Raw genomic sequence first — 22,051 nt, 5'->3', positions numbered from 1 at the left:
TTTTTATTGTTCCATAAGCCTTACATTAGGTACAGGTTAGACTTATATTAAAGTAAGTACCAAGTATTACATGTTTCTTGGGGAAAGGCTGGTGCTTATAACGTACAGCCGCTGACTAAAATAGAATACTCTGAGCTTTAGCCAGCAGCTACAGTAGGTAGGTACAAAAAGACCGAATATGTACATCTAGAGGCTACTAACAGTACTTATGTGCTTGAATTTATGGTACTATACAATAGAGTGCCAGGGTACAAGATACAAATTTTAATAACAAATTCCAGGAGTTAAATGTATAAAATACAGGAGTTAAATGTATATAATAATAAAATTTAATACGATACTAATACATTGGCAACGACATAATGCCTGTATATGTGTGATCATTTGAGCACTATGTGAATGTGCATAATAGTTTGTGAGTGTGTGTGAGTGGTGTATGTGTGTGTGTGGTGTGTGTAAGCGTGTGTGAGTATGCGGAACGAATGTTGGGGTTGGTTAGTGGTTGTTTTATTTTAATAGATGTGTGGAAAACAGCGGTTCACGCAACCTGTTGAAGGAGAGCTTCTGTTTCTTCGTAGTTAAGGTTTTGCAGCCAAGTTGATACTATGCTCTTACATCTGGTTTTGGGAAGAGAATGAATATTTAGTTTCCGGTGGATGGAGTTGTAAAGGAAAGGCCCAAGGAAACAGAAGAATCTATGGCTGAAGCTGGTGTGATAATGGCGGGATTCTGCGACCAAGTGGTTTCTTCGTATGTTATCAGTAGAGTATGGGGTTTTAGAGTGTTGTAGGAGAACAGTACATACAATGTACAACTGGCGTACTGTAAGGACTTCGCAATGTTGGTAGAGGGAATGTGTGGGGAAGAGTCTATGATTAAAAGTGCATACTTTAAGTAAAGCTCGCTGAGCTCGCTCCAGAACAATAAAGTGTGTTATATGTGTGTTATATGCCGCCTTCGTTTGGTTCACGCGTGTACTCCCGTTCATCTGGCTATAATAAGGATTAAGGATAACTCATTGTGTGAGTGTGGTTTAGACGAAGAAAACGTGGACCATATATTCTTTGACTGCACTAAATTACGGTATTCCCTGTATGCTTAGAATAATAACGCATAGAATGATAGTTCCATAAAAAACGAACTGTCACAAGTGAGGCAAAAATCAAATTCATGTAGGCGTAAGCAACTTGTATTTACGCTCGTCGGCACGTACACAAATATACAAATAATGATGCCATGGAATAACATTTCCCTCAAAAGTGGGAAAATTGTATCTTGCTTAACTCATCGTTAAGTTAGAGGTGCCTACAGATTTGCTCGATTTTGTCGATCAGGTGCCTACAGATATGCTCGATTTTGTCGATCGTTATCGTACGTTAACTCATATATGAACAAAAACCTACAAGCGAGTTTAAGTGCGACTATCGAATTTGAATATATAAATAGCCTGATATTATCTGTGGGTATGTTTGCATGAAAAGTACACGATAATAATTAAGAACCTGAACCTGAAAGTTATTTATACACGATTTTGGAGAACTGACGATGAGTTTTTAGTCAGAGTTAGTTTCCTGAAATAATTTTAATTAAGAACTTTTAAGTCTGGGCAAGACAATTTTTTTAAATGAGTGTATGATGAACAAGAATAATGATTTTTCACATGAAACTAATCAAGGCAAATACTAAATATATTTCGTAAAAATAGCTAACGCGATATTGCCTATTCTCAAAAAATTACGTAATATATATAATTATTTTGAAACAGAATAGCAAAACGGGGAGAAAAACCCGTTACTTTGCAACATTTTCGTATCTTGTTGCAACGAAATTAATTTTCTGTTTTAGTGAATATTTATATAAAAATATAAGTTGAAACGCGTTATTTCCTTGTGGAATGTGATGTTAGTGTCTATTTTATATTTGTCTGATCTATTTTTAAACCCAATTACCGCACAGTTCGTCATTTTTAGCAAAAATTTTTGAGCCCCTCGCGGTGCAACTTGACCTTGAGCACTGTCAGCCCGCTTGCTCGTGTAAGCCCATAGGGCGTCCTACAATTTGCCTCACTTAACGTGTGCGGGCTAGGTTTCTATGCGTTATTATTCTAAGCCTGTATGACATTCTCCCTCCTATTCCTCGTCCTACTTCCTTTAAATGCCTTTTATCTCTGTCTTCTCACCCAAAAATTTATCATATTCTCTGCTTCGCACGTTATTATTCTAAGATTCTCTGTAAATTAATACATATCAATAACATTAAATTGTATACATTGTTCCTATATTAACACTACAATTGTAATTAATTATACATACATGTTACTAACACTTTGTATTGTCTAATTTGTGTTGTCTCTTTCGTTCTAGGGAACAACATATGCAAGAATCTCTTCGATACTCCCTCTGAGTCACAGAACAAATTTTTATATACACTCCCTCCAACTAGGCTCGTATAGTTCATGAACTAATATATTCCCGACACTGACTGACATGAATTAGTTCGTCTTGCACGGTTCATCGTTCATTGTACAGTTCAGTACAAACTAGGAACTGTCTGTATTAATAGTTCACCTGACTTTTATTCAGTAGGAACGGTGCGAGCGGGACAAATAGCGATCTTTCACTTCTGTTAGTACAAGTTCGAGTGGGATGCACGATTGAACGTTGCCAGCTCGTTCGAAGTCTATAATACGTATCTACCTTATATATATAATAATATATAGAAGATTGCAAAAAAGTAAGTTTTTGGTAGGTGTGGTAGGTATCTGTATGTATGATATCAACCTACGTGTACGAATATGTGAAGTAGTTGTACCTAAATGTGAATTGTTAAACACGCCATTCTAACCAAAATTCTTGTTTTGTAAAAAAATGGGTATTTAGTTAGAATGACAGTAAAATATGAAAAAAAATCAAATAGTACCGATTCCATACAAATTGTATTTTTAAATATTTAGTACAGTGTACTTTGACCTCATTTTGACCTCATCATTGACCTCATAATACTAGAAGTCCGTAGTAGGACAACGAGAACTTGACGGACTAACTAATGAACTAGATGAACTAGAAGACTGACCAATTGAACTAACTAGGAGCGCTCCCGCTAAGGATCGATCAGATACAGTCTACCTCCAACTCCATGATGTTTAGGTAACAAAAGGGTCGTATTCCAGAACACTATTCAATGCTCAATTCAGGATTTGAGCAGACTTGAGTATGATTTCAAGCACTGGAAATACGACTCTAATGGCAAGGACTTGAGTATGATTTCTAGTGCTTTGAATCATACTCAAGTCCTGACTTGAGCATTGAGTAGAGTTCTAGAATACGACCCTCAAACGGACACTGGCAGTGTTGCCAGACTTTTGCGAAGTTAATTCGCCGATTTATTTATTTATTTATTCGCCCAAGCCACGAAATTCCTAAAAATCAAGGAAAACACAACAATTCTACAGTTCTACTTGCAGCCGGATATTGGGGAGTATGAACTCTCGTATTTACCCAATTCCTCACACGTAGTAATATTCAAACCTCCAAATAAATTGTTTTAGAACTCCATTCCCCACAAAATACCCCAATCAAATTTGTAATTCCCCAGAAATTTTATTAAGTAGCCTAAAATCGCCGAGTCACCGATCACTTTTTTAATCACCGCACGACGACCCCTCGAAGTAGCCAAAATGGCAAAAATCGCCAAATCTGGCACCACTAAAAACTGGCAGAATTTAGACAATAAATTAGTCTCACAAGCTATTCATTAAGAAAAAAAAGAATCATTCTGTTTTTTGCTTAGACTATTTTTTTTTCCATCCTCTAATGTTTTTTGCCAAATCCGATAAATTAAAACTGATAAAAAAGTGTTAGACATGTAGTTTGTGATTTGAATTTGTATGTTTTAACATTTATTTTGCATATAAGTAACAAAATATTAGAACCACCAAATATGAAGGTGTCAGAGGTGAGTAAAATATTGTAAAGACTGCAAACGACAATTACAATTTTTAAATGCCGACATTGAGCACGACATCAACTTTTTATAAACTAAATCTGGTAGTCTCGTCGTTAAATGCAATCTAGGTTAAAAATAAGATTCTCCTAGAATTGTTGTTTAACTTCCAAAGGCGTACATTTTTGACAAAACAGTCAATCTCGAAAGGTACCAAACTCCATCTAACCTAATAAGTGCATACAAGATCTATCCAATATTTTTCTGTTTCAGCTAGCAGGTGACGAAAACACTCTGACATGCAGAACATATGTGATCCCAAATGAAAGTCACACTCTAGGGAATGCATTGAAAACCATTATTAATAGTTAGTAAGTAAACAAATACATACAAATAGTTCTTACAATACCTATGTACCTATTCAAGACCTAAATATTAGACTGAATATATGAAACTGACTCATCCATAGAACAAAGATCTATGTGCAAGACGACTTGTTCTCAGGACATACACTATGTTCTTTGGATGGGTTGAAACATTTACCTGCTTATGCTAATGTTTGAAGAACTGAACGCTCCTTTGAACTATTGATTTCCTTAAATGTTTCACAATGTTTTACGACCATGACATTCAATCATTACTCCAACTAGTTTGTTATAATTGTTAATACAAAGATCCAACACAAAGATAAATTTCTTTGGTTTGTCAGGACTTGTTAACTACATATTACTTGATTTAATACTTTAAAAAACTACAACATACAATATATTTGAATTCCTAATACCAACAATTGAATGATCTATGCAATTCTCAGATACCGGAGTAAAAGTGTTTGCGCACTATGTCCAATTTGTATCAGTCTGAATCCCAGAAATGACGGTCTGAAATGTCACAGGGATCATTTCGTCTTTGCAAATTTATATAAAATAAATTTATATCTCCTATGTGTTAAAAGTAACTATCATAGAAAATTAAAGTTTTCTTCTGTAAAATTTTTTTTGTGTTTTTGTTCTATTTTGTTATTTGGATAAACAATGATATTTAAATATATAGCAAAAATGTTTCTGTATCTTTGAACTTTCCACTTTACACTTTCCAAATATTTACAAAACTTGTCGACCAAAATGACACATAAGGTTTTAACTTTGCAATGACAATTTAATCTCGAGGTGTACAATCAAAATTGTATTTTCTCAGATTTGAGTCACACTTCATTCACAGACAACATACAAAGTGGGTCCGAGTTTTTTAGATTTGTATAGTCTTAGATTGGATACAAATTATACGCAGTGCTACAGTAAGTTAAGAATCCCTCTACTTACCTATATATAATACCTCACTCTAAAATCCCATAATTATAATATTGTATTTTGTGTAATATTTTATAAACAATAGTGCATTTACAAGAACAATTTTGTAATTGTAAGCAAAGTATTACTTTTTTTATCATTTTTTGCCTTTTATTTTTAATTATTCTGGAATATCAGAAAGAAGTATTCATATATCCACTCTTATGTGTATTACATAGAGTTAAGTAAATTTACTCTGCATTTTTTTATCGGTCATTAGTTACAACTGCAAACTTCCTGCACCTTGTGCTATGATCATCAGTAAAATTGATTTTGTCTCAACTTTTTTCTCCTTCCAGTGATGATGTCCAATTCTGCGGCTACACTGTACCTCACCCAGCAGAAAGCAAAATGCTCTTCAGGATACAATCCCAAGGCACACCAGCCCTAGAAATACTGAAACGTGGCCTCAAAGATTTGGAGAAAGTGTGTGACCACACCATTAATTTGTTTGAAAAAAACGTCAAGGAGTTTAATAAAACTTGAATTTTATTATTTTTTTCTTTTCAACCGTGAACGAATAGGGTCCCATTAGTGATGAAAGAGACTCAGTCTTTTAAGGCATTTTAAAAAATCTCAACTAATTTTTAACGCCTCACGACTAGTCTAGTCTTTTAACCCTCAAGTCTTGAGTCATAAGACTAATACTGAAGACTAATTCGAGTCGAAGTCTTTTGACCCTAGGAAGCTTAAAAGACTTATAGGACTAAAACGACTGGCGCCTCATACTAAAACGACTGGCGCCTCATACCCTCGGGAGTCGCGAGCCGTATGGCGTGATTTTATTTTTACCCACAAGGTATTTATTTTACGATTTTTATTATATAAACGTGGTTATTTACTACATACTAATGTCATTTTTATTTATAAACTTCGGGTTTAATAAGACAAAATAGGTATAAGTCCTTTGAAAGAAAGAAAGAAAGAAAGAAAAATAGTTTATTTGGTAACCATAATACAAATAGAACGTAAAAACAAAAATTAAAATAACATTATTATAACATTTACTTAAAATAAAACAGTATGTATTATGTTTAAGATGGTACCAAAAAGGTCTCCACTCAGCTTATTTGTAACGAGACGTAAGGAAACATCTCGTTACGCTGATTGCAAACAACTCTAGTCGTTTAAGTCTTTCCAAGTCGTTTTTCTCGCTCTCTTTCGTCTTTTGAGTGTTTTAGTATAACGGCTGAGTCTTATTAATAAAAACTCGAATCCCCAGTCTTAATTTTAGAGTCGAGTCCTGTAAAATGGAGTCGAGTCGTTATAAAACGCCGAGTCTTTTTTATCACTAGGTCCCATCAAGCTTTAAACAGGACCCTTCTTATTGTAATCACCAGAGTTGAATTTCTAATAAGCTTGACATGCTCTTGATCCTACAAATACATTATGTAAGCACTTGTAAATTATATATCCATATCAGAATTTGTCGTCAGAGTTTGTCGATTTCACGAATCTGAATGAGTTACCTTGGCTGAATCATATCAAGAGGTTTAAAATTGGACTCACCAAATATTTAGATAGTCCGAGCATTACTATATTTTTTGTATGTGGGAAAGTATAATATCAGTTATTTAAGTGTCTCTTTAGTTATTTCTGGTTGTTGCTTTTTAGAAGATTGAGTGGAATATGGTAGAGGGCTAGTGTTCGCAACGTCTAGGCGCTTGCGTGTCAGCATGACACAAAATTTTATTTCAACTCTTTTCCGTTCACGATAAGCCCTATCAAAATAACTAGATTTTGACTATACTTTTAGTAATTTGACATTGAGACTAATTCTTTAAAAAAATTTAAAGCAAAATATGTGGTTTAAAAGATTTCGAAGTTACCATTTATTCCACTAGTTCTGTTGACTAATTACTGGTACTTTTTTCCCCATTCGTTCTGTTAATAAATATAGTCTTCACAGAACTACTGACAATTTTCTCTCCCACTAGTTGTGTTGACAGAACTTCTTTTAAGTCTTTAAACATAGGCTACATATTTTATATATTTATAATACATATTTATATGTCGAGGATAAATTGAAGTGCAAAAAAAAACAAAATTAAACTTTGTCATTTATTCTCATGTTTGAGAGAAATGTCTAAACTTTGAACTCAGAATATGGTGACTTGGTCAGTGGGATGTCTCTCCACAAGTCAGGAGTGAGATAGGCATAGGTCTTGGCAATAGCTGCATAGGTGGCCTTTGCAAAGTTGCCCAAGGTGCCAGTAGAGCCACGAGCCGATGTGTAGCAGTCCTGGACTCCAGCCATCTGAAGCAGCTTCTTAGGGACTGGAGCAGACACAATACCAGTACCACGAGGTGCAGGGATCAACCTCACAGTGACGGAGCCACATTTTCCGGTGACCTGGAACCAGATTAGAAGAAAATATTAATCTATATGCAAAATTAAATAAAGACTTGTGTATTTAAACTTTAAATCAGACGCATTAGGCTGTCATTGGATAAACCTCAAGTGGATACCACGAATGAAATGATTATAGTTCTCATCATGAAAATTTTACTCCTCCATGCTGTGCGCAAAATAGAAGAATTCTAAAATTACCTTGCAAGGTACGGTGTGAGGCTTTCCAATCTTGTTACCCCAATATCCTCTGCGCACAGGAAGAACAGACAACTTGGCAAGGATGATAGCTCCACGAATAGCAGTTGCCACTTCCTTGCTGCACTTGACGCCCAAACCGATGTGGCCGTTGTTGTCGCCGATAGCAACGAAGGCCTTGAAACGCGTGCGTTGACCGGCACGAGTCTGCTTCTGTACAGGCATGATCTTCAACACCTCATCATTGAGAGATGGTCCAAGGAAGAAGTCGATAATCTCAAACTCTTTAATGGGCAACGAGAACAGGTAAATGCTCTCCAGTTTGTCAATTTTTCCATCGCGCACAAGGCGGCCGAGCTTGGTTACTGGCACCCATTCTTTCTGATCTTCCTTGCCGCGCCCACGACCGCGTCCGCGACCACGTCCACGACCACGTGGGCCACCACGGCCCCTGTCACCTCCACGAGAACCAAAACCACCGCGAAAACCGCCACGTCCACCGGCTGGAGCTGCGTCCGCCATTCTGAAATAGTGTGGTTGTTTTAGAAAAAATTTTGTTTTGTTAAGAATTGCGTGTAGTTCGAATAACAGTCAGACGCGTTAAGGCCATCATCGTGTAAACACTATGGTAGATACCACGAATGAAATGAATTGAAGTCTCATCATGAAAGAAAATAAAATTGAGCACGTGGAAATTAGGTGATTCCGAGAAGTATAACATGTACTTAACATAGGGATCATTTTAAATATTTTTTTGAAAACACAAGTTACGTATTTTACTACATAATAAAATATAAAGTTATTTCTTACTGTTGCTCTAAATATCAAAAAATCTAAACTTACGTAGATCTGTGTGCACGCTTGACGGTCTAATTCAAAATGGCCGAAGTCAAACTTGCTTGAATGAATGAGTGTAGAATGAATGGCATCGTGCTGGTAGTGATGTTCCCAATATAAATGAATGATTCGTTTTTAAAAAGTACCGATTTTTTAAATTTTAATCCACAAATAACGGCTGGTATAGCTCACATCTAGCAAAGCAATCAAATATCTACGATATTATTTAAAAACCATATTTTATATTAACTAACTATATTATTTTGCACGAGAGCTAAGGGAAGTATTAAACAAAACAACAAATTGTAGCATCCAAGTACGTAGTTTGTAGTATATAGATCGTTGTTGGTAGTATGTATGTACATAGATCGGTAGTAGCACCGTTATTTATTTGTAAACCGACATAATCTTGAACTTTTTAATTAACTTAATTACATTTGACGGCATGCAGTCTAGGTTGTTGACCGGTCTTATCACCAACAAAAAATGGGAACTCATTGATTCCATTACAAGCAGCTCCATAGCGCCCATCTTTTGAGAGGGCCACCACAGCTCCCATAAATATAGGGTAGTGCTCCTTTATTCTATTTACGGCCGTTTCAGCAGCTTGAGTAGGTGACGCACCGCGACGCATTTCTTCTACTGCCAAGAAACTGCAAATAGAATAACTTAATTGTTTTTAAATACGTATCTCGCAGTTCGCTCTCATGCATGTTTTTTTTACAACATAATACCTATTTTCTGGAAAAAATTACTACGTCCAAACCTTGGTAGGAACCTGAGCATCAAGTCCCCGTCGCCAGTGGCCGCAGCGCCGCCCACAGCATTGTCTGCGTACGCACCTGCACCCGGAATAGGAGAGTCACCAATTCTTCTGAAATTTAAAGACAATAATTAGATCAATAACTACCTCCACTCCGGATAAGTAACAACACGCAACTCGACGTCTATGGGCCTATCTGTATCCGAGCCAGAAAGAGCGAATGTCTCGCGTTATTGTGTTTCATACTAAAAAACTATTCATAACGATGGATGCAAGCATGATCATAATCACTACCAACGTAATGTTGCCAACGGTTTTATCACGAGACATGTATAGCATTGGGTGTTTTTTAATAATCGAGAAATAAATTATTAACCTATTTACTTGGGCAGTATTTATTTTTGCATGCTGTATGTAATTTTTCTGGCAAATAAAAGAAGGAATTTTTTGTTCAAGGCTATTTTGTGTTTTGATATGAGATGTTATGTACACACGCCAGCATATCAAGCTACACATTGACGTACCTTGTTCCGTTGCACTGGAGGCGATTTTCGAACAAAAATGTGTAGTCTGATGTGTCGTTGTCCGTATAGAAAAATTATTAGCAATAATTACAACGCCCTGTCAATGTTGCCGACTTAGTGACCTTGTCGCTAGATTAAGCGACATTTTGTTTCTATTTAACAAAAAATGTAATTACTTTTTAGCGCCTTTTTAATTAGGTTTCGTTTATTAACGATTAATATGATTTCATCTTATCTCACATATTTTCTACTCATTGGTAGAATTGTATTGGTCTTTATGTTATAAACTTCGTCTGGACATTGTCGAAAGACACTGCAACTGATATCTCGGTGCTAATCCGGATAACTAGTAAAGAGAGAATAAGCTAGATAGTCTCCGGTCTATCCAGTTGCGTAGGAATAATGGGAAGTGGAAAGACGCTTCGCCGTCGGGAAGTGAGAGTGCTTACAGCTCCATCACCGGGATGGCGAGTTGGCAGTTAATTTAATTTAGATTCAATGGTGGCAACTGTTCGTTATGCAATGCATAACAGGAAGTGAGCGTACCAACAGCTCCGGTACCTATCTGGAAAATAGGGAGGGTACAGTACGTGCACCCGGAGTCACTCACCCAAGGCCTTTTAAGCACCGGGTGAAGTTCGTGACAACTGTTTGACAACCCTGTCCACGGACTGATCTGGATTCAGGACCTGAACTTTTAAGGTCCCTGCGCGGACTTGCTTGCACAGGTTATAGCACTATAATCAAAAGTTAAGTTGCAAGATATGGGCCTGGTCTTTTATCTGTGCCATGACCATAAAGTTCTTGCCAATGAAATGAAACTTATGATGAGCAACAACAATATAAGAGTAGAATTTTCATATGGAGTGGAATTATAGTTTTAGCGACAACTAGCGACTTTTAAGTCTTCTGTCTAGTAGTGGCGAGGCGTGAAAATTTTCCTTGGTAAAGCCGAAGCTTTAACTTTTTGAAAAAAACAAAAACACAGAAAATGAAACTATTTTTCCGGATTTAAATCGCGTATATTTGTTTTTTCAAACAAACCAACGTTTCAGGCCCTTTACAGGTCCCATGGTCACGGTTGACTGAGAGGTCAGCAAATATACGCGATTTAAATCCGGAAAAATAGTTTCATTTCCTATGTGTAACAATCGCGAAAACCTAAGAACTAGATAAACAAAAACACTAACAAAAATAATTATAACTTTAACAAAAATTTCTTTTCCCGTTAAAAAGGCGCTTGGCGACATTTAAACACAACAATTATTAGGACACAACATACTAGTTAACTTCATTTTACAGGATAACTTATTCTACACATAAAATAACCATAGCTTTTAAAAAAAAAATTACATTTTAAGCTGCCCGTCGCAATACGAAGTATGTAAACAAAGACATGAACGCTACGTGTTGATATTTTAATTACCTACGAATTACCATAACTTCTACATACATTCGTTATGTAGTCCTATTAGAAAGAAACACCCAATTAAATATAGATACATAAGGGACACTATTTATCGTTAAGATTTACAAAACAAAAATTAATCATATTTTGTATTAAGTTGCTGTTATAATAATTTTATTACATTATGTTAGGAAAGTTTTACATCTGGCAACAATTTTAATATTAAAACAAATTATACTATAATGTGTTGGAATAAGGTTTAAATTTAAGTGTACGCTATTCGACAATAACTCGAATTATTGCGGCTTCTCGGTCAACATTTCTTTATATGTTATAAAGCGGATTTTTGCGAATGTGTGCGTATATGTTGATGGGCGCGTAGATTTCACGAATGAAATAGAACTCGCCGATCCGCCGGCTTACCTCGCGCTGATTGGTCGAGATGCATCGGGACAAGATATTACGCTTTTTAATAGTGAATATTTTGAATGGTATGCGCGGTGCAACTGGTAATAGGTACGCAGGAAAGTTTAGGCTAGCCGGTGTGAATCGAGTTATATGGACGCCTCGCTACTGCTGTCTAGCGACATTTGCTTTAGTGTAGTTGACAACACCGAGCCCTGTGCAACACCAACGGGTGCACGCGTTACTTGCGCCAATGTGTAAATGCTGTATTAGACAAATCAAATAATTATGTCCTTCTAGCAATCCTCAAAAATAATAAATGTAAATACGAGTCTACACAGTAAATAATAGGCATACCCGGGAATTTTGTGTTTGGCACCATTTGTACTAGTGCCAGCTGCAACATCACCATTTCTATCTATTGCCACCATGCCAATGGTATCATGATTAAATCTGTCTACTTTCATCACTCTTGGTTCATATCTGTCAGTCTGTTTAACAGGTTTGTAGGGGCCGCAGTGCTGAGTGGGATCAGGTGTAACAGCCTAGAGATAAGATAAATTTGAGATGTTTGTTTCAAAAACACTTGAGAAAATTGCTTTTGAAGAAAGATAACAATATTTAGTCCTTTTTACAAGATAAAATTTTGGGACTTGGTTTGTGAGCATTAGATTTGCTTGCTTATATTTGAAAATATTATCACATTCCATACATTAATAATGCTTAGATTATTATGACAATAATAGTTACAAAGCAAGTTTTGTAATAAGAATGTCTAAATATTTTCAGTATAAATAATTATTTACCGTCCAAAAATTAGGCTGACAATTATCTTCATTATGCCATTTCATCCACACTTTCTTTGAATCAAGAGTTGTGAGAGTTTCCTCTGGGAAGCCCATTTGTATAGCAAACTGGGTTGCTTGGTCTCCAACCAGAAATGAATGTTTAGTATGCTCTAATACGTGTCTAGCCACTGATATGGCATTTTTTATTCGACGAAGAGATCCTACAGCACCGACATTCATAGTTTTCCTGATGAAAAACAAATCAACTTAGGGCCCATTTACAATAAAATTAAATACCTAAAATGAATGGGTCATTAATGACTTTATTTTAATATGAAGAAGATTTTAATCTAAATGAAGGATAATATTAAATGTATAGACTTTCTCACCCGTCCATTAGTAAAGCATCCAGGGTAGTCTCCCCATCCTCATCAGGGCTACCGCCATAACCAACTGTAGTGTCACATTGCTGCTCTTGGCACACCATGGTACCTTGTTCTATAGCGTCAAGGGCCAAACCACCTCCATTCAATATGTCCCATGCTAAAATTTAATAAAATTTATTTATACTCAAATACCTCATCTAAATTACAAAACTTGACTGGATTTAATACTTTACAATTATAATAATAATAATAACGCACACACTCAACGTAGAACGCTCTAGGGAAACCTCCGTGTCGCGGGTGCCATGGACACACACATAGACAACCACAAACTCGCAAGAGAAAAGTAGGCCATACACATATTTCTCCCGGCCCGGGAATCGAACCTGGGACCTCTGCGTGGCAGTCCGGCATGGTAACCATTCGGAGGCAGTTATTATATATGCAGACAGCATTACATTTATAATAAAATAAATACTTTTTAAAGTTTCTATACCTCTAATAGAAGCGTTGGCAAACCTCCAAGTAGTTATCACAATAGGTATGTTTTGGTCGGTACGCACAGCACAATAATTAAATGTAAATATTAGGAAAAATAATTTCAACATTTTATTAAAATAATAGATAGCAAGTAGCAATGAGTAATTCAAACAGTTGTAAATAATCAAATACTATTTTACCTACTACCGTTTTATGTTTCTCCTTTACTAATTAAGCAATACAGTACAAGCAAAGATAGTTATATTTTCATGGAAGTGGTGAAAATTGCCTAAAAGTATTTTTATTTTTCATTATATTGGCTGCATTGCATGTATGTCAGATGTCAAGAATGAATGAAATGTCAAACCATTGAGTACGTTTTTTATGTTTGTGTTTATCGTTTTGGTTTTGTCTGATATTAATAAATAAATTTAGAACGTAAAACAGTTTTGTAGTGTCGTTATGGACCAAAGCACTGTAAATATCATTAATTTTTGTCGAACTTTACCTAAAACGGTGAGAAATTCACAATTTTCTAATTAAACAACGCCACAGATTAGAAATTATACTACGAGTCGGAGAGCATGTTATCGTAGTATCTCATATTAGTTTGTGATGCTAACTAAAAAACTAAGAGGTCACATTCATTTCCAATTATTGACCGTGTTAGCCGGTATGTCAACCGATTTACTAACATTTTTCGTCAGGAATGTCAAATGAACATCAACGTCCAAAAAACATAATGTTGCCTAGTTCACCATGGGATCTATGACATTTGTAAATTAAACACTAACGCTATAATTGTAAGTCAATGACTAACGCTTTTAAATTTTAAATCGAGCGATATCGGTAAAATCGTATTCGTTGTTTCGATTCTTAGTTGGCTATTGTAATCGGCAAGGAGTATCATGCTTTCTTATCGACTGTGCATTACATATACATACATACATTACATTTTTACATAAAACACTATAAATTTTATGATTTTAGGAACTACATGCTCATTTAAATGGATCATTAAGTCGTTCTACCATGTTAGAACTCAAACGATATTATGCAGATTCTGGGATAGCTGATAACACAAATGCTTTCATGGACGAGTTTGAAATCGGAGCTGGTGATCCTAGAAATTTGTCAGAGTATGTTTTGTTTTTTTAATAAATAAAAAAATTAACTGCCTCTGTCGCCGAACGGTTATCATGTTTCGATTCCCGGGACTGGAGTAATATTTGTATGGTCTACATTTATTTCACTCGTGACTTTGAGTGTAATTTGTGGTTGTCTATGTGTGTGTCCAGGGTACCCGCGATACAGGGTTTTCCCGGTACTGGGCTATGAGTGAATGCTTTGTTATTGATTTGATTATTTTATATTTGAGTACATTGCAAAGCGTCTCAACAAGAACTTGACCGAGTTCAGGCATGCACATTAATTAACGGACCAGGCTCGGCGAAATATGATTACTTACGCAATTACTTTTGGATTTTATATATACATACAAACACACACACACAAGCACGCACACACGGGCAGACATACGCGCATGCATACACACAAATAAATCTACACAAACATACATACACACATACTTATGCCTCATATTTTTTATCTGTTACTTCATAACTATCACTAAAAGTGTATAACCACAATCGATCAGTCTCATTTTTATACTTTTAAAATTTAAATACACACACATATTTTTGGTCCCGCCTAACACTGTTTTCTAAGACACGCGCATTTGTCTAGTTTAGGATCCAGAGTCCTTAGATTTGTTACGCCTTTTCTACCTGTTTTTTTTATTTTGTTTAGAATGCGAACCTGTAAATGTCTTCTCTGTGCGTATAAGGCTAAGGTGTGTTTTTAAATAAAGATATTATTATTATTATCGATCACTGATGAGTTAGCGGTAGTTTACGAGATCCGGAGCACAATCGGGCAAGAAGTATGTACGAAAATATTTTTTTTACAAATTTGAATACCACCCAAACTCAAAAAAGTGACATGCGCCCAGTCTTGTCAACAGCCGACAATGGTTCTAGAGGGAACATAATCTTCCGCATTGTCGTCAGAAATTATAACACCCGTTTTTCAGCGTGTAATAGCAAATTTCTGACGTTCCACATGAGTCTAGATTTTCTGTTATTTGGAGATGTGGCAATTGTTTATTGGTGAAACGGACACAGTGGACATTGAGATGTACGAATTTCCCAGATCTGATGAATTCCGGGCCTGGACTCGCTTTAGACGTTTATTATATATGAAATTGAGTCAGATTGAGAGCAGTACGTTCGCACACTTAATGTAGAGCGGTGTTGTTCTCTCGAGCTAGCCACGACGAATATTATGTATTGCTAAACTTATATTTAAAAAAAAATCATAAACTGGATCGGAGTGTAAAGGATGCATGTGTCCATATCTGTCCAATAAATTATATTGTACTTTATACAAGACCTTATCTTATTATTCAAATATTTCAATAATAACTAGCTACTTGGTAGCTAACTATTTAAAATAGCTCAATAACTAGAGCACAAGCTTATTTGTTAGTCTTACAATTAGTCTGCAGTTTAATCGGTGTAGTGACCTCTATAAAATGTTTGGATTTATTTTTTTTTCATTTTAGTTGCTTTCAAGTGTTTAGCATTGCTCATGCTCTAACCACAACTCCAGAAGCGCTTTCAATTGCGACATCTTTGACACTCAAAGAATTTGAAGACGATGGCTGCTGTTATATTGAATTAAGAAGCACACCTCGTGATACTCCTTACATGAACAAGCGTCAGTATATTGAGTCAATCGTAATGGCGATGCAGTAAGTGTTAACTCTGAACATTCAATTTTTTATTCAGTTAAAATTATTGTACTAATATTTTCTCTAATAATTTTCAGGAAAAGTTGTGAAAAACTTAATATCGTTTCTCGTTTAATAATTTCAATAAATAGAAATTCACTTGTGCCGGAAGTTGAAGAAATAAGTTCTTTAGCCATAGATTTTTTTAAAAGTCATCCAGATGTAGTTGTGGGCATTGAACTAAGCGGTAACCCAAATGTAGGAAAATTCGAAGAGTTTATACCTTCATTGATGAAAGCAAGAGAAGCTGGCTTAAAGGTAGCATTAACTAATAAATGTGTTCTACTCAATATCTTTCCTAATATGCATAAAGGGTTTTTTTTAATCAAATGCAGATAACGTTACATTGTGGTGAGGTTAGCAATCCCACTGAAATTAAGAAGATGCTTTTATTCAAACCTGAAAGGATTGGCCATGCAATTTGTATCCATCCTAAATTTGGAGGAAATGACGACATTTGGTCCCTTTTGTGCGATTTTAAAATACCTGTTGGTAAGAAATAAACCGAATGCAAATTATTCAATACGAATCACCCTTCAATTTTTTTGATCCTAAAATTTATCTTTCAGAGGTGTGTTTGACAAGCAACGTGAATACTAAATCAATTCCCGATTACAACTCCCATCATTTTAAAGTCTTGTATGATGCTGGCATTCCCTTGATTCTATGTGTGAGTATTCACTGAAAAATTACTTACTTTCTTAATTTTATAAGTATTTATAATGGTTAGATACCAGAAGTACCTTATTTTTTTTTTGATGATTCATATCTTTGATATCTCCTTTTCTTAGAATAGTAGGTAAGCGTCATCCAGTCAGCATTTTATAAACATATAAAAATGCTCTAAGAACACTGTCCCCTTAATTTGCCATACCTTTCACTAAATAATACTATTTTGGTACTGGTTTCGCTTTATTGTTACAGAAATTCAATTATGTCTACCTTATTTTACAGACTGATGACAAAGGAGTTTTTTCGACATCACTTTCTCATGAATACATGTGGTGCATGGAAACGTTTGGCTTAAATCAACTCCAAGTGACTAAAATGGCTTTTGAAGCTATTGACTACATATTTGCTAGGGGTGAAGTTCGCGAAATTTTGAAAAGTAAATTTAACAGCTTTGTTAATCAATAGCAGTGTTCTTGTAAAATACAAAATTTGAAAAATATGAAGTTTAGTATTACTAAAGTACGTTATGCCAGTGTTTGAGAATTTTTAAATCCCTACACGTAGAACTTAGGTAGAGTACGATGCGGCACACTCTTTGGACTCTACTTCACGCTAACCTTAATCGCTTTGATATGCCCCGCGTATCACTAATATTGTCAATTTTCAGAGGATCTGAATAAAATTAAATTTCCACAAAAATGTTACAAGATAGGTAAATGAATAGATATATTTTTATTTATGCTGCAACACATACACCATAACACACCAAAAATATCTTAAACAAAAAATTGCAGTGAAATTATTACATTTCAAATCTAAATATTTTACGCTGGGCGTCAAAGGAATGAAGATAAATTTTAGTTACATGAAGTGCGTTCTTGACGCTAAAAAAACGCCACCAATAGCCAACCCATCGACCACTGACCGTTTTTCGGAAACGACATTTAAAATAGTCGTTTATTATGAGAAACAAAATGGCGGGTTTTCGTAGCTACTGTTATACACTATAATTAATTTTTAGTTTAATTGTGTCGCGTTATGAGTTTCTTAATAATTTTGTATCTTTTTAAGTATCAGCCATCAGGCTCTATAGCCAATGCTTAATAAATGATAATATGTAATAAGAGATGACTATTACTAATTCAATTTTTATTTTTTATGAAGCCTATTGTATCCAAAATTGCCGTAAGTGAATTATAAGGGTCCGAAATAAAACATTGGAATTCATTTAGTAAGGAACAATATTATTATATTTGGGAAAAAAAGCTTCAATATTTAGACAAATTTCAAACTACTTCACACTACGTGGCTACTATCTTACCTGTATAAATAATACAATACACTGTCGTGTTAGTCAATTTAACGAATGATGGTTGACGTGTCGACTGACCCGACCATTTTTTTTAACACGTAGTCTATAATGTATGAAGTACTTTATCAAACGACAGTTAAGTGGGTTAACTCATTCCGACTGGTTCCTTAATTTTGAACTTAAGATATCGTTCGAATCTCGAAAAGAGAATGGATAGAATAATTTTACCCTATTTCCATTCATTCCGGTATTCGAATTAATTTCGTTTCGTTTTGAGATGGTTTCTTTGACGTAGTTGTCTATGGTTTTGCCTTCAGTGGGTTCAGTGCGCTTTAAATTAACCTATTTTTGTTTATAATTATCTTCATAAAAGTTTCCGGGCATTAAAACATGACTGACATATCAGACTATCCAGCCCCGAAAGGTGCGGACTCAGAACTGCAAGATTTTCTTATGGCTGAGAAGCAGAAGGCTCAATTCCATGCACAGGTAAACATTGTGTAATCGAATTATTTCGTTAAAAGCTGTTATTTATTAATTAATGAAAATAATATACGTACTTTCTTCCCAGATTCATGAATTCAACGACTTTTGCTGGGACAAGTGCGTCGACAAGCCTGGGGCGAAACTGGACTCCCGCACAGAAACTTGTATTACAAACTGTGTAGAACGATTTATAGATGTGTCACTGCTCATTACGAACAGATTTGCACAGATGTTGGAAAAAGGAGGAGGAATGCATTAATACCTTACAGTAGTTTAACAAATGCGAAACATGTACACTTCTGGATATCAAAGACTGTTTAAATTGATGCTATGGAACGCACCCTACAGTAGAGCTTTTTCGACATGGTGCTGCTTCATTTGCAGTGATGCCTAGCTTTGTGTGTACAAGGTTATTTTATAAAATACTAACAACCTAGCATCATAAATAACAACTTTTGTTCCATGACTTTTTTGAAAACAAGAAATTTACCAAAAATAAACTTTCAAGTTTTTTTAAGATATGTATTTGGTAGTAAGTTCAAACATGTCAGCATCCTTCATGACGACCCCCACTTGGCTCTTGTGTTTTGCATCCTACCAGCATTGAGTTATCACCATTTAGAGTGATTTATTTAAATGTTGTAATTTTTATATGAAGGTACAATTTAATGAATTATTTGAAGTCATGGAAAAAACATTGTTTATAATGTTAGTAATATGGTCCGGTAAGGTTGTTAGTGTTATACAGATAACTCTGTATGTGGTAGTAATGGCCATATGATTTAGGTGTAAGTAGCTCAGGTATTTTAATGGAATGTTGTACAAGGCCCTACTGTAATAATCTGTGCGAGTGTCATCCATCACTTTAAACAATCCTGTCTTGCTATTTGAAAAGTTGATGTTGGTTGGATTCGATGAATAAATATAATTATTCAAAGTGCAAGTCCTTAGAACAAACTAAACTGTTGTATGTTTGTGCTTCAATAGCTTATAAAGCTATTTTATTTGTTGTTGATAATGTTCATAACGTCAATATAAAATTATTAGACATGAAGGTTTTATTTGCCCCATGTATTTATTTGTTGGGATGGATTTATTTAAACATCATAATCTATATCCATAACATTCTAGTTATAAAAATAATGACACTTCAGAGTACAATGAATTTCTTTTATTCCTTATAAACAAATTTTCAAATCAGTACATCAGTTTTCACAGAAATATAGTCCGTAACTATACAAGATGGTATATTAGATGCGTCAGCCAAAATTATAAGTTGTTATTATTAACATATAGAACCGCTACTCATAATTGATGATACAAATTTCCCCAAAAGGTAGTTCAAAAGAGCTATATAATCTTGTGCAGAAAGTATATCAAAATTTTTATGAAACACCTATTCACCTACACTTGTAAATTTAGTATCAGTTTTAATTTTGTTACAATGCAATAAATAGGTGTTATGCCACAACATAATTTTATCTTCCTACTTTGCCTAGTTTTGTGTCAGTACGTGGATCTGCAGTGACTGTCTGGACTGCAACCAAGGCCTCATTGATTTTGGTTTGTAAATCTCTAAGGTCTTGCACAAATAATAGTTTCAAAACATCAGATGGCTGCTGAATGATGTTCACTTCGGACTTCGTGGGTTCTGGATGAGGTGATGTCTTCAGGATTCTGGCTAGAGCAGCCAACTGGAACTTTGGGTCTGGATGTGGCCCGACAGCAGCAAGTGTACAAACTCTTTGCACGCCTGCTTTGAAGGCAGGACTTGAAACTGGAGAGAAATAATGATTTATTACTTGGAGGTTGCTATATTCAAACCTTTTAATACAAATTACAACTTGTGTATACTCTCATTTTTATGATATTAATAAAGCTTTGTTCTTAATATAAATAATTTAAATTTATAATATTAATATTAATAAATAATTTAACTGCCTCCGTGGCCGAACGGTTACCATGCCGGACTGCCACGCAGAGGTCTCAGGTTCGATTCCCGGGCCGAGAGAAATAATTGTATGGCCTACAATTATTTCACTCGTGAGTTTGGGTGTAATTTGTGGTTGTCTATGTGTGTGTCCATGGCACCCGCGACACAGGGTTTCCCTAGTGCGGGGCTATGTTGAGTGTGTGCGTTATTTAAAAAAAAATTTAAATCACCAATGTGGGCTTAAAGTTATTTTAATATACCACTAATTAAATAAAAAGGAAATTATTCATAAAATTGATAGCATACTAGTTTTGAAATAAATTGTTTTTTATAACAAACAAGGCATTATAAAATGTGTGTAAAATGAAAATAATTACAGTCAAGATTGTCCAATGGGTTTGAGGATACAACACTGGGTGCAGCTTGCTTAGGTTCTTCCACCTTTGCATTTTTGTACTTCATCACTGAAATAAGGACATTATTGCATCATTATTAAATTGCATAATATTTTTAACATACAGTTACCATGACCAATTAATATTCAATTCTTATTTGTAACAGTTAATTACAAATAAGAACAGCACACATTATTAAATTAGTGCTTTTACAAATTTGTACTGTTAACTTGATAAAAAAATAGGCAGTAACTTATTTAGAGTGTAATATGAACTGCATCATAAGTTAAACAGCAGTTTGAATGCTGTAGGCCTGTCTGCACCATAACACGCATTCTCGAAGCTGCCTGTGAATCACAATTATTCAAATAAGTCATTATACGACTGCGGTCGTTCGCAGCTAACTCTCTGCGAACTAGGAACAGCTGGAATGCAACCATCGTGCTGTTCCCACACAAAATGCGCATGTAGATTATAGAAGCTAAAGTTTAGACTATTCCAGTAAGGGTTACAGGCTTACCGTTGTCGGCGTATTCTAGTCTCACGGCGTAGGATAGCAGCCAATTTAACTGCTCATTAGGGGTACCCTTAGACGCCGGGCTAACAAGATCTTTCTGATAGGAATCATAAGCTTCCTTCCAACTCTCTGAATCGATATTTCTAAGCCCCGCACGATCCTCTATCTTATAATGTCGAATCTTCTGATCCTCTAGCCACAGCACAACACTCCTATACTCCTTTTCGTCTGTAAATAAAGCAAAAAATATGTTTTTGGACTAGCACAAGCGGTGAGCAATTTAACGGTACATGTACCTTGATTTACCTTCACAATTAAAGCTTTCTGGATTGGGATGGCCGAGGGCGCTTAATTTTAATTTAAAGATATTACTCATATCTATTTCTAACGTATTATAATTTCTACAAAAACTGCAAAATAACCTGCTCAATTCACGAAACTTAGGGAATGATCAA

At 35.2% G+C, this 22,051-nt stretch overlaps 6 protein-coding genes across 7 annotated transcripts; 3 read left to right on the top strand and 3 right to left on the bottom strand.

The window, feature by feature from the left end:
* The first annotated feature begins 3,661 nt into the window (after window positions 1–3,661).
* Window positions 3,662–5,777, top strand: LOC113240502 (probable DNA-directed RNA polymerases I and III subunit RPAC2). The gene is made up of 3 exons (XM_026477830.1): window positions 3,662–3,954; window positions 4,216–4,313; window positions 5,591–5,777. Exons 1-3 carry the CDS (start codon window positions 3,940–3,942, stop codon window positions 5,775–5,777), a joined length of 300 nt encoding a protein of 99 aa, XP_026333615.1. The 5' UTR covers window positions 3,662–3,939.
* Window positions 5,778–7,338: 1,561 nt separating this feature from the next.
* Window positions 7,339–8,698, bottom strand: LOC113240491 (40S ribosomal protein S2). Its single transcript, XM_026477816.1, has 3 exons — window positions 8,683–8,698; window positions 7,843–8,362; window positions 7,339–7,644 (listed from the first exon to the last, which is right to left on the bottom strand). Exons 2-3 carry the CDS (start codon window positions 8,359–8,361, stop codon window positions 7,378–7,380), a joined length of 786 nt encoding a protein of 261 aa, XP_026333601.1. The 5' UTR covers window position 8,362; window positions 8,683–8,698; the 3' UTR covers window positions 7,339–7,377.
* A 116-nt stretch (window positions 8,699–8,814) lies between these two features.
* LOC113240490 (N(4)-(Beta-N-acetylglucosaminyl)-L-asparaginase-like) lies at window positions 8,815–13,645 on the bottom strand. Its single transcript, XM_026477815.1, has 7 exons — window positions 13,447–13,645; window positions 12,954–13,107; window positions 12,583–12,811; window positions 12,134–12,321; window positions 9,443–9,550; window positions 9,112–9,329; window positions 8,815–8,870 (listed from the first exon to the last, which is right to left on the bottom strand). Exons 1-7 carry the CDS (start codon window positions 13,556–13,558, stop codon window positions 8,830–8,832), a joined length of 1,050 nt encoding a protein of 349 aa, XP_026333600.1. The 5' UTR covers window positions 13,559–13,645; the 3' UTR covers window positions 8,815–8,829.
* Window positions 13,646–13,900: 255 nt separating this feature from the next.
* Window positions 13,901–18,056, top strand: LOC113240507 (adenosine deaminase-like protein). Of its 2 annotated transcripts, none has more exons than XM_026477838.1 (7): window positions 13,901–13,946; window positions 14,421–14,569; window positions 16,054–16,242; window positions 16,320–16,539; window positions 16,617–16,773; window positions 16,851–16,951; window positions 17,236–18,056. In XM_026477838.1, the coding sequence occupies exons 2-7, from the start codon at window positions 14,463–14,465 to the stop codon at window positions 17,416–17,418; spliced, it is 957 nt and encodes a 318-aa protein (XP_026333623.1). In that variant the 5' UTR covers window positions 13,901–13,946; window positions 14,421–14,462; the 3' UTR covers window positions 17,419–18,056. The 2 variants fall into 2 exon arrangements, with proteins under 2 accessions (XP_026333623.1, XP_026333622.1); XM_026477837.1 differs by lacking the exon at window positions 13,901–13,946 and adding an exon at window positions 14,181–14,233.
* A 539-nt stretch (window positions 18,057–18,595) lies between these two features.
* On the top strand, window positions 18,596–19,908 carry LOC113240494 (mitochondrial import inner membrane translocase subunit Tim8). Its single transcript, XM_026477819.1, has 2 exons — window positions 18,596–18,754; window positions 18,837–19,908. The coding sequence occupies exons 1-2, from the start codon at window positions 18,656–18,658 to the stop codon at window positions 19,008–19,010; spliced, it is 273 nt and encodes a 90-aa protein (XP_026333604.1). The 5' UTR covers window positions 18,596–18,655; the 3' UTR covers window positions 19,011–19,908.
* Window positions 19,909–19,994: 86 nt separating this feature from the next.
* LOC113240493 (RNA transcription, translation and transport factor protein) lies at window positions 19,995–22,039 on the bottom strand. Its single transcript, XM_026477818.1, has 4 exons — window positions 21,903–22,039; window positions 21,600–21,824; window positions 21,062–21,148; window positions 19,995–20,528 (listed from the first exon to the last, which is right to left on the bottom strand). The coding sequence occupies exons 1-4, from the start codon at window positions 21,970–21,972 to the stop codon at window positions 20,230–20,232; spliced, it is 681 nt and encodes a 226-aa protein (XP_026333603.1). The 5' UTR covers window positions 21,973–22,039; the 3' UTR covers window positions 19,995–20,229.
* Window positions 22,040–22,051: the final 12 nt, after the last annotated feature.

Source organism: Hyposmocoma kahamanoa, unplaced genomic scaffold (assembly GCF_003589595.1).
Source record: "Hyposmocoma kahamanoa isolate Upper Pololo Valley unplaced genomic scaffold, ASM358959v1 144, whole genome shotgun sequence".
NCBI lineage: Eukaryota > Metazoa > Arthropoda > Insecta > Lepidoptera > Cosmopterigidae > Hyposmocoma > Hyposmocoma kahamanoa.
The sequence above is the reverse complement of the archived record's forward strand: the minus strand, read 5'-3'. Positions and strand labels throughout refer to the sequence as shown.